Source organism: Castanea sativa, chromosome 10 (genome assembly GCF_040712315.1).
Source record: "Castanea sativa cultivar Marrone di Chiusa Pesio chromosome 10, ASM4071231v1".
Lineage (NCBI taxonomy): Eukaryota > Viridiplantae > Streptophyta > Magnoliopsida > Fagales > Fagaceae > Castanea > Castanea sativa.
Window position 1 is genome coordinate 15,281,262 of NC_134022.1, and position 12,402 is coordinate 15,293,663.

At 32.5% G+C, this 12,402-nt stretch overlaps 2 protein-coding genes across 2 annotated transcripts; both read left to right on the forward strand.

Moving 5' to 3' along the window:
• The first annotated feature begins 1,420 nt into the window (after positions 1-1,420).
• Positions 1,421-5,585, forward strand: LOC142612871 ((S)-N-methylcoclaurine 3'-hydroxylase isozyme 1-like). Its single transcript, XM_075785046.1, has 2 exons — positions 1,421-2,378; positions 4,850-5,585. Exons 1-2 carry the CDS (start codon positions 1,470-1,472, stop codon positions 5,453-5,455), a joined length of 1,515 nt encoding a protein of 504 aa, XP_075641161.1. The 5' UTR covers positions 1,421-1,469; the 3' UTR covers positions 5,456-5,585.
• Positions 5,586-10,172: 4,587 nt separating this feature from the next.
• Positions 10,173-12,218, forward strand: LOC142612883 ((S)-N-methylcoclaurine 3'-hydroxylase isozyme 1-like). Its single transcript, XM_075785058.1, has 2 exons — positions 10,173-11,155; positions 11,514-12,218. The coding sequence occupies exons 1-2, from the start codon at positions 10,247-10,249 to the stop codon at positions 12,117-12,119; spliced, it is 1,515 nt and encodes a 504-aa protein (XP_075641173.1). The 5' UTR covers positions 10,173-10,246; the 3' UTR covers positions 12,120-12,218.
• Positions 12,219-12,402: the final 184 nt, after the last annotated feature.

A 12,402-nucleotide genomic window follows, 5' to 3' on the forward strand; every position in this document is an offset into this window, starting at 1 on the left:
CTTTAATTTCATCTTTATTTGTTATCTGATTCACGTTTTATTTTTATTTTTTTGCCAAAACTTATTTGTTCATCTTTCAGCAAATCTTTTACTTTATTTGTATTTTCAGCCAATACACGTTCTTTCGTCAAACCATATATTTTTCCTTCATGGTCATCACTCCAAATTCTTCCTTTTACATTATAATGTAGAAAATGGAGCCGCTGTGTAAAACTGAGAAATTGAAATAATATCCACATCTCTTCCACTATTGATAGGGCCTTTGGGTTGGGGTGTGAGAACTAAAATGTGGTCTTTTTATATTTATGTATTAATTAAATTAAAATTTATTTAATATTTTAATATTATAATATATTTCATTTTAAATCTTATTTTCTTGCCATTTGTTATGCAAATTGACTAATTAAAATTTTGCATTCAAGTTCTTCTAATATCTCATTAAATCAATAATATAGCTAATCCACTTAATCTTTTTTGGACATTGTCGATCTTAAATATGATTAAATTTAATTTAATTTTGAAAAATTTCTTTCTACAAAAGCAACTGTATCAGGTATTGTTAGTAAAATTCTATAAGCAATACATATATTTGGAAATGAATCTAACCTTTTTATATAATTTAGTATGTCAATTTGAGTATATTCTTTTATTTGTAAAATTTCTTTTAAAACTTTTAATTCTGAAAATAAATCTAAACCATCAATATCATAATAATCATCAAGTTTGAGAAAAGATTCAAGTTTATAATAGTATTTTTGCAAACTATCATAAGCACAGAGTTCAAACGGATCACTCCTCAAATTGGAGGAAGCATGAGCCACCAACAAAAGGATTTACGAGTAGAACTAGTGGAGAGAAAAAATGAGAGAGGCGGAGAGCAAGAGCTGAGAGAGAGAAGCGGAGAGCAAAAGTGAGTGAGAGAAAAGATACGAGTAAATTTTAGGGATTTAAGATATTTTATTTGTTTTGATTTGAAATTGTTTTGTGGATAATTTTTTAGACCGGATTTACATTTTATATGTTGAATTTTGATTTGTCTAGAGGTTAAGGATAATATTTTTGAGATAATTGATTTTTTTTAGACCAAAGAATTTTTTGGGTTACTAATATTTACAAGAATATTTCAAATTTTTTGTTCTTTGGTTACAAAGATGTATCAAATTTTTTAAAGTTTCTTCTTAAACTTTTATTTTTTTTTTCTAATTTTTTTTTCAAAATTTTAGGGCCTCCTTCCTGGAAGCCTTAAACAATGACCTTGGTGGAAGGGGCGGCTTAACTAGAAAGTCAATTAACATGCATTTCGGGATACACATCAACATCAACATCTACATCTGACCAGGTGGTAAACTTTTTTTTTTTAATTATGGAGTGGTTGAGAGGAATATTACATATTGACGCCCATTACTGCCTCATCAGTTACTAGCTAACTCACAAACCACTTTTTTGATTGCGAAAACCAGCTCTGGTTTATGAAAATCATGGCTCAAACAAGTGGCACAGAAGGAACCCTTGTTTTGATTCCTATACTCCTTCTACCTCTCCTTTTTCTCATCCTCAGGCATTTCAAAATTTTATCTTCACCATTCAAGTCCCCACTAGTTCCTCCTGGTCCATATCCATGGCCAATCATAGGCAACATTCTCCTACTGGGAAGCAAGCCCCATGTCACTCTAACCCAACTTGCAAAAAACTATGGCCCACTCATCTCATTGAGGCTTGGAACTAAACTCATGGTAGTGGGATCATCACCTGTTGTTGCCAAGGAAATTCTCAAGACACATGATAGAGTCCTATCCGGCCGCCATGTTCCTAATGTGTTCTCATACATGAGGTCAGAACTCGACAATTTATCACTTGGATGGTCTCTTGAGTGCAGTGGTCGATGGAAGTTTTTACGTGCTCTTTGCCGAGCGGAACTGTTCTCAAGCAAAGCCTTGGAGTCTCAAGCACGTTTACAAGAGAAAAAGGTGATGGAAATGGTGGAACTATTAGGCACAATGGATGGTAAGGTGGTCAATATTGGAGAAGTGATATTTGCTACTGTGTTTAACATGTTAAGTAATGTTCTTTTATCAAGTGATTTTATCAGCTTGAGGGATGAAAGTGTGGGTGGAGGGTTGAAGGAACTCATAAGGAAACTCATGGAGGTGTGTTCTGCCCCAAATGTATCCGATTTTTTTCCAATTTTAGATGGATTTGATCTTCAAGGTCAAACAAAGAAGACCCTGGATTTAATTGGGAGGATCAGTTTTACATGGGCAGATATCATCAAAGAAAGAAGAGAAAGAAAAGGAAGTACTGTTTTGCAAGACCAAGACTTCTTGGATGTTATGATTGACAATAATTTTACAGACAAGCAAATCAATCAATTGCTCCTGGTTTGATCTCTCTCTCTCTCTCTCTCTCTTTATATATAAAAACTATGTGTTTATGTAATTGTGTCCATAACACATATTTCATATTATCAAAATAAAGAAATCTAACATAATCAATTTATACTTAATTACAATCAAATTAAGAGCATAATTTAAGTACATAAAGTTTAAATATGTAATTTGAATCCTCAAAATATAATGAAAAATATAAATCAATATGAAAATGTTAAAGAATATAGAAATATACATGTAAAGTTGTATACATATCTCACTTTCTTGAATGCTTTTAAAAAAATATATGTAGAATTCTACTCTTCTTCCACTCTTATTTTAAGTACCTAAATTTTGAGTTTATACAAAAACTTCGAGAGATGAGAAAGAAATGTTCACGGACACTCTAAAATTTGTAGACTTTAAGTGCTCAATGATAATATAGATCTAACTTTTTTCAGAATAAAATACACAATTGTTGGAACAGTTGACTATGAGTAATTGAGAAAAAATAATAAATTTATGAGTGTTAGTTGTGTTCACTGTTCACAATCAACTATTGCGAAACTTGTTTGTGAAAAAAGTTGCGTGCTTAAAATTAGTGTTTGTACGCGGAGTAAGTCTAGTATTATAACTAATTTCACAACTTTACTACAATTTTGACATGTGATAACTAGTAGGTGATGGAATCATGATTCACGTGAACTCGCTATTTTATTTCTACCATTTACAAGTCGCGACGTAAATAAATTGTGGTAAAAATTATGAAATTTGATGTAATAGAAGACTGTATACAAAAATATTGCAGTTTTTTTTTTTTATAATTATATTGTGTGCCCTGCTAATACTTCCACAAAAGAGAGTCAAGGCAACACAAACACTTAAATTTTTTTTTTATATGAAAAAAATATAGCCTTACGTCGGACCCACAGATCACTATCATTTGTTTAGGAAAAGAAATGCGGTTGTTAAGTGATTGCTACCTGCACTTAAAAATGTGTGCTTCGTTGTTTGAAAATATACGTAAATATATGTGTGAAAAAAAAAGTATAAAAATACGAAAATGTTGTTTAAAAACTTTTTTTTTTTTTTGAAATTGTGTGCCAAACATAACCTAAGTTACTTTATTTTATGGAAGTGAACTCATTACTGCCAGAGGGGGCAAAATAGTAAAATGGTTCTAATACGCACCAGCTCCCCCCAGTGCTTCCAAGTTCCAAGTATCAGGACACATTGAGTCCTTGATTTTGGTCTCTTTCTTAACCTACCTTTTGCCTTTTCTAATTTGTTTGTGGAAATTTATTAGGTAGTTTGGGGGATATTTCCTCTCTCTCTCTCTCTCTCTCTCTCTCTCTCTCTCTCTCTCTCTCTCTCTCGTATGGAGGTGAGCACCATGATGGGTGAGATTTATTTCTATGCGAGAGAGAAAAAATATATTTTTGAAGTATTTAATAATAATCTATTATTTGTTACAGTGCACATAATTTAAGGATTATTTATGGTCAATATCATAATTAACTAGGCATTTTTCTTATTCTCTTTCTTGAGTCTGCTAGGTTATTCACTAGCTTTGCTTATTTATTTGCATTGACAAACCAATTGATAATTTTTTAGTTGTGTTCACTGTTCACAATCAACTATTGTGAAACTTGTTTGTGAAAAAAGTTGCGTGCTTAAAATTAGTGTTTGTATGTAGAATAATTCTAGTACTACAATTAGTTTCACAACTTTACTACAATTAGTTTCACAATTTTACTACAATTTTGACACGTAATAACTAGTAAGTGGTGGAATTATGGACTCACGTGAACCCACCATTTTATATCCACCATTTACAAGTCTTACTTTAATAAATTGTGACAAAAATTATGAAATTTAATGTAATAAAAGACTTACTCTTGTATAAAAAAATATAACAGTTTTTTTTTATAATTATATTGTGGGCCCTGCTAATACTTCCGCGAGAGAGAGTCAAGTCAACACAAACACTAATTGTTTTTATATGAAAAAATATAGCTTTACGTCGGACCCACAGATCACCATCATTCGTTTATTCATTAGTGTCAGAGGGGGCAAAATAGTAAAATGGTTCTAATACCCACCGGCTCTGCCAGTGCTTCCAAGTATCAGGACACATTGAGTCCTTGATTTTGGTCTCTTTCTTAACCTACCTCTTGCCTTTTCTAATTTGTTTGTGGAAATTTATTGGTAGTTTGGGGGATATTGCCTCTCTCTCTCTCGTATGGAGGTGGGCAGATAGTGGGTGAGACCCATTAGAAAAAAATATATATATTTACGGAGTATCTAATAATAATCCGTTATTTGTGGTCAATATCATAATTAACTAGGCATTTTACTTGGTCTCTTTCTTGAGTCTCTACTATGTTATTCACTAGCTTTGCTTCTTTATTTGCATTGACAAACCAATTGATAAGCATACATATGTTCTTAAGATAGCACTTAATTTTATCATGTATTGGCAGGAGCTCTTTTCTGCTGGTACAGACACTAGTAGTTCAACAATTGAATGGGCAATGGCAGAACTAATTAAGAATCCAGAATCCAGGAAAAAAGTTCAAGAGGAACTTGCGACAGAAATCAAACAAGATGTGGTAAAGGAATTCCACCTACCTCAGCTAAACTATCTACAAGCATCTATTAAAGAAACCCTTAGGTTGCACCCTCCGGCACCACTACTTCTACCTCATCGTGCTATTGAGTCATACCAAGTGACAAGCTACACTATTCCAAAGGATTCTCAAGTTCTAGTGAATGTTTGGGCGATTGGGCGGGACCCCATGTACTGGGAAGACCCTTTAGTGTTCAAACCAGAGCGCTTCCTCACTACAGCTCTGGATTTCAAAGGGAACGATTTTGAATTTTTACCCTTTAGTGCAGGAAGGAGAATCTGCCCTGGTCTACCAATGGCTGCGAAAGTAGTACCCTTAGTTCTTGCTTCATTAATTCACAACTTTGATTGGTCTCTTCCTCATGGATATGATCCTAAGAAACTAGACATGAGTGAGAAATTTGGAGTAACTTTGCAAAAAGAACAGCCTTTACACCTCATTCTTAAAGTTAGAAAGTAAAGAAAACTGTTATTCCAGTTTCCTCATCATGTGTACTCTTCAACTTTCTCTGGTAATAAACATGTAATCTATGTGACTTGGGTCATATGTTACTAAGTTATCATTTGACTGTATCTTTATAAAGCTGGTTTATTTTGTTTCAAGTTATTTAAAAGTTGAAAATTAATTTATGTTTTCAATGAGTTGCCTTAATGCACTTCCTCATATAGGGATGTAAATGAATCAAGTTGATCATGAACAACTCGGACTTGGCTCGATAAAAAGCTTGTTCATGTTTGTTTGTTTATAAATAAGTCAAACTTAAGCCTTAGTTTTAGGATTGTTTAATAAACAAGCCGAGCTCAAGCAAAAAAATTTGTTCACAAACAAATTTGGGAGCTATTAAACTTGATACATAACAATTCAAGCAAAAGCTTATTTATAAGTTTATATGTGTTAACTGAATATACTTATTATATATATCTTAATAATGACATAGCCAACATGGGACCACTACCCACTACCTTAATTTGGGTTTGACTTACTTCTAGTACTTTTTTAACTGGAATCTCCTTTTATTTTAATAAAAAACTGTCACATCACCCACTAACTAAATAAAATGTGGAGATTAAAGCCCACTACCCCTTACTATTGTGTATTTAAAATAAAAGGAAACCCCCAGTTAAAAAAGTACTGAAGGTAAGCCATACCCTTTTTCTTTCCCTCTAAATTGACTAAAAACCATTTTAGACTATAGTTACATTTAAAAATTAATTAATTAATTAAGTGAGTCACATATGATCCTTCCCTAACTATCAATCATCTAAAATAAAGTTATGAAACATGTTAGTATTTTCTCATCATAATAGTTACAAACAAATATTTTTCTAGTTCATCACCATCTAACGTGAATGTAAAAATTGTATTTTGAACAATTTCTGAAGCTATAATCAAGGAATGATGAATGAATGAATTTAATTATGTAAAATTTTAATTCAAATAATCCCTAATCATAAATAAGACTAGATACATAATAAAATGAGTATGATATTATTTTTTCTCTTAATTTTAGAGATTTAAACATTTAATAATGTAGTTTTTTTAAATCTCAAGCTCAAAATCTTGACTTGAACTCAAGTTTGAGGTTGATATTAAGCTTAAGTTTGGCTTGTCTAATTAATCAAGCCACTCAAGTTTGAGCTTAATATTAAACTTAAGCTTGGCTTGACTAATTAATCAAGCCAAGCCAAGCCAAGCTCAAGATTTTTGGCTTTCCCACGACCTCAAGTTCAAACACTACTTTTAGACTTGTCACAAACTCAAGTCAAGCTTGAACATGCATTACTCGACAAAGTTCGGCTCGTTTACTGTCATAAACCTGATGAGATCCTTATGCGCTGCAAACAATGCTAATAAACTGCTAAAATAATTCCCATCAGCACCTATTATGCTGTTGGATTGACTGTATAATGTGAATGATTATTGCATCACATTTTCACTAATACAATCTTCCTTTTACTCCCTCTCTTGTCTATCTAAAATACTCATTTTAAGAGGCCTTCTGAGAACCGTTGCCATAAGGTAGAATTCAAAAACTGAACTGCAAGCAATCTTGAACCTCATGTAACATCAACCTGACTCAAACCCAGATAGCACATAGCCATTAACTAATAAATTTTTTATTTTATTTTTATTTTTTGATAATTAAAAAGAAAAATATTCACCTATTAAGATGGTGGATTGAAGAATAATGAGTTGTAACTAAACACAAATCAATGAAATCATATCATATCATATATAACAACCCAGTTTCCGACTACGTACATCGTTCGTGAGTAACCCTCCAAGTCCAACCAAAACAATAGAATGGAAAATGACTGATAAAAAATTTCAGCTTACATAAAAAATTAAAGAATAAATACAAATTGACTCCAATACGGTTTTCGTTGATTAAAAATTATAACACGTATTTTCACAACACTTTTTTACTCACACGTATTTCTATAGCACTTAAACAATGTAATTAGAAATCTCTTACCAGACGCAAATCTAAGCTGCAACAACTGAAATCAAGAACGGGATGTATGAAGAAAAGAAAAGCTGCAGCAATCAAGTTCGCGGGGAATAAGAGGATGAACTGACTACAAGTCTACAACATCAATGGGTGCCCTTGCGGAGACTGTAAAAAGTTGAACCAATGAATGTGATTTGCAGAGAAGTGAAAATGGAAGTTGATCCATTATCTTAGAAGCAATAAATTCCGGTGATGGGTTGTAGCACAAACAACAATCTCGTTCTCGTTTACTCCACTTATTGCCAGTTGCCCTGACTTTGTCACATTCATCTATTCATTATGACAAGTATATTAGATTTTATTACATCATTAATTAATTTAGATAGATACATTGATGATGTCATGAGTTAATAAAATTTGATCTACTCTTCTTCAAATTGGATGAATAGATTTATAATAACTTCAAACTCTAGAGCTTTTAGTTTTTATTGTGATTGGATAATGATTACATTTTTTACATTCGTAAATTTGGCTCAAATGATATGGTTAAGGGATTTATGACTTTGGTTTAAGTACTAAAATTTCCCCATCATAAATCAAAGAATAAAAATTCTTTATCACAAAATAAGAGTCTCATTTTATATTTCACCAATCACATTATGATATATCCTGTTTTTATTCTTTAAAGTAATCAAAGTTTAAGACAGCATATGAGAATAAATGATATTAACACATAGCATATGAGAATTTTTGTAAAACACTTTATCAGGTTTGGGGCATCTATATATATAATAATAGATGAAGCTAAGAGAAACTCAAATTAAAACTCCAAATTAGAGTTCCAATTTTGCACCATGTATCCTAAATTATTTACTCTTAAAGAATTTTATTTCTTAATTTTAGAATTAAATGTGGAACCACATCATAAATATTCATTTAAGTGAGTTATTAAGTACAAAAATTAAAAAGTATAGAATAAATAAATCGTAATAAATAAATAAATAAGTCTTTCACAATAATTAAAAAAAAATTATGGACAATTTACCTTTTATACCTAATAATATCCTTACAAAATGACTATCAATAGCATTTAAATTATATATATATATATATGAATTATGTTATGCATCTTATTGTATATCTTTAAGTGTATCTATGTTTATGCATAGGATTATAAGCTAGTTTATCATAAAGGCAAACTTTAAATATAATTCCTTAGATATTATATTATAGATTTCTCAATTGAATCCAACCATGTGACGGTTCCAGGAATAATTTTCAAGGGGGTCAATTAAATTTGTGTTGAAGAAGTTGACAAGAACTTCTCTATAGATAATATTTTCTTATTTCATCTTAATCAATAAGAAGATAAGATTAGATATTTTGAAGTTAACAAAAGTTCTGTTAGGTAGGAGATAAATCTTGTGATACATTGATTTCCTTATCATAAATTTAGTAAGAGAATAAATGAGAAACTATAAGTTCATTGGACATATTTTTTCTTATTATAATGAAGATATTTTATTTCTTAGAATACTCTAATTTATTATTTATTAGTTATTGTTTTTACTCTTTTCAATTCTTTTATTTGATAATTCAACTCAATTTTGGCAACTTATTGGTTTTTGTAATTCATTAAGAAGAATTTTTGTTGTGTTTTTTTTGCATTACTCTATTAAGAATTCAATAAAACAATACAATAAAAAAAATTGTCATCACTCCCCACTGTCCCACACCCTATTTCTACTACCTCACACTTAATTGTTTTTAAGTGTTTACACTTTATTACTCACTTAATAAAGATTTAAGATGAATAAATTACTAATTTTTGTTGTTGGACCTTTTTTTCTTCTTCTATATTATAGATCAAATTGGTTTGTTGTTGGTTTTTTTTTTTTTTTTTTTTTTTGGGTCTAAAAATGCCAAGATAAAGGTTAGTGTTGAATTGGTTCGTTGTTGGGCTTCTATTAGGAGGTTTAAAATTTTATTTCATTGGGCCAAAACAAAAAATTACTAAAAGTCAAGGGATTCATTTGAATCCCTAAAAGCAATGTGGCGCCGCCACTAATCCAACCATATGATTGTACTGACTATAACACTTAAAAAAAAAAAAAAAGTGTCATCTTATTTCAATAACAACTAAATTTAACAATACATTTCATTGATCGATATAGCCACAACCACATGGTTAAATTGAATTGAAGAACCTAAGTTAGGAACCTAAATATATGTATAAACAGAAACAAGTCTCTACAGCAACATGCATGTGGTGCATGCACGCTTTAGGATGGGCTGGATCCTCTGGATGAAAATGTTTATATTCACAGGAAGCCCAGTTCTGGGTTAAGGCCTCTCTTATGCCATTATGTGAAAATTTCCAACTCCATTGGTGCTGGTCTAATTTGTTCTGGTTTGGTTTGGTTTGGTTTGACAAAGTTTGTATTCCAAGGGAAAACCCGTTAAGACCAAATCCTACTAGGCTGAATAAAAATTTCACAACTTTAAAAAAAAAAGAATAAAAATTTCAGATATGTTGACCTGAATAATAAAAATGGTGCTACAGTGTTAAACTGAGAAATTGAAATAATATCCCCATTTCCACACAAAACTTCTACTATTGATAGTCAATCAACTTGCATTTTTGGATTGACATCAACATCTAGACCACCGGGTCAATTTTTTTTTTTTTAATTTTATTATGCAGTGGTTGAGAAAAATATCACACATATTGACTCCCCCATTCCTGCCCCATCAGTATCGGAAACAACTTTTTTAATTGCAAAAACCAGCTCTGGTTCATGGAAAACCCTCAGACAAGTGGCACAGAAGAAATGCTTGTTTTGATTCCTATACTTCTTCTCCTGCCTCTCCTCCTTTTCATCCTCAGGCATTTCAAAATTTTATCTTCACCACTCAAGCCCCCACTAGTTCCACCAGGTCCATATTCATGGCCAATCATTGGCAACGTTCTCCAACTGGGAAAGAAGCCTCATGTCACTCTAACCCAACTTGCACTAAACTATGGTCCACTAATCTCATTGAGGCTTGGAACTACACTCATGGTAGTGGGGTCATCACCCGTTGTTGCCAAGGAAATTCTCAAGACACATGATAGAGTCTTATCTGGCCGCCATGTTCCCAATGTGTTCTCATACATGAGGTCAGAACTCAACAATCTATCACTCGGATGGTCTCTTGAGTGCAGTGGTCGATGGAAGTTTTTACGTACTCTCTGCCGAGCTGAACTGTTCTCAGGCAAAGCCTTGGAGTCTCAAGCATGTTTACAAGAGAAAAAGGTGATGGACATGGTGGAACTATTAGGCACAATGGAAGGTAAGGTGGTCAATATTGGAGAAGTGATATTTGCTACTGTGTTTAACATGTTAAGTAATGTTCTTTTATCTAGAGATTTTATCAGCTTGAAGGATGAAAGTGTGGGTGGAGGGTTGAAGGGACTCATAAGGAAACTAATGGAGGTGATCTCTGCCCCAGATGTATCCGATTTTTTTCCAATTTTAGGTAGATTTGATCTTCAAGGTCAAAAAAAGAAGACCCTGGACTTAATTGGGAGTATCAGTTTTGCATGGGCAGATATCATCAAAGAAAGAAGAGAAAGAAAAGGAATTGTTGTTTTGCAAGAACAAGACTTCTTGGATGTTATGATTGACAATAATTTTACAGACAACCAAATCAATGAATTGCTCCTGGTTTGATCTCTCTCTCTCTATGTGTGTGTGTGTGTGTGTGTGTGTGTGTGAAATTAGGAGATGAACAAGCTCAAGAGCTGGAAGAGCATTTCTTGGGCTCAAGTTTACAAACTTGATTCAAGTTAGCCAAGCTGAGCTCTAAGTATCAGGACACATTGAGTCCTTGATTTTGGTCTCTATTTTAACATCCTCTCCAATTTGTTTGTTACAGTGCGTATAATTTAGGGACTTTATATGGTCAATATCATAATTAGGCATTTTACTTTATATGGTCAATATCATAATTAGGCATTTTACTTTATATGGTCAACTTATAAGCATACTTGTTCTTGAGATAGCATTTTTATCATGTATGCAGGAGCTCTTCTCTGCTGGTACAGAAACTAGTAGTTCAACAATTGTATGGGCAATGGCAGAACTAATAAAGAATCTAGAATCCATGAAAAAAGTTCGAGAAGAACTTGCAAGAGAAATCAAACAAGATGTGGTAAAGGAATTCCACCTTCCTCAGCTAAACTATCTACATGCATCTGTTAAAGAAACGCTTAGGCTGCACCCTCCTGCACCACTGCTACTACCTCACCGTGCTATTGAATCATACCAAGTGACAAGCTACACTATTCCAAAGGATTCTCAAGTTCTAGTGAATGTTTGGGCAATTGGACGGGATCCCCTGTACTGGGAAGACCCTTTAGTGTTCAAACCAGAGCGCTTCCTCAACTCAGCACTGGATTTCAAAGGGAACGATTTTGAATTTCTACCCTTCAGTGCAGGAAGGAGAATCTGCCCTGGTCTACCAATGGCTGCGAAAGTAGTACCCTTAGTTCTTGCTTCATTAATTCACTTCTTTGATTGGTCTCTTCCTCATGGATATGATCCTGAGAAGCTAGACATGAGCGAGAAATTTGGTGTAACTTTGAAGAAAGAACAGCCTTTATACCTCATTCCAAAAGTTAGAAAGTAAAGAAAACTGGCAATAAACATGTAGTCTGTGATTTGGGTCATATGTTACCAAGTTATTATTTGGCTGTATCTTTATAAAGCTGGTTTATTTTATTTCCAATGCTTTAAAGTTAAAAATTAGTTTCTGGTTTTAAAGAACAGGTCTGAAGCCGCACTGCAAACAATGCTTATATACTGCCAAAATAATTCCCATCAGCTAATAATTTTTGTATCACATTTTCACTTTTATATTTCTTGTGAGAACCATAGCCATTATTTAGAATTCATAAACTACTCTCTTTTTC

Excerpts from the sequence above, each read along its gene's own strand:
- LOC142612883 (XM_075785058.1), top strand. The coding sequence starts at position 10,247 with ATGGAAAACCCTCAGACAAGTGGCACAGAAGAAATGCTTGTTTTGATT. Across the intron at positions 11,156-11,513 it reads AAATCAATGAATTGCTCCTG|GAGCTCTTCTCTGCTGGTAC; the intron begins GTTTGATCTCTC and ends TCATGTATGCAG.
- LOC142612871 (XM_075785046.1), top strand. The coding sequence starts at position 1,470 with ATGAAAATCATGGCTCAAACAAGTGGCACAGAAGGAACCCTTGTTTTG. Across the intron at positions 2,379-4,849 it reads AAATCAATCAATTGCTCCTG|GAGCTCTTTTCTGCTGGTAC; the intron begins GTTTGATCTCTC and ends ATGTATTGGCAG.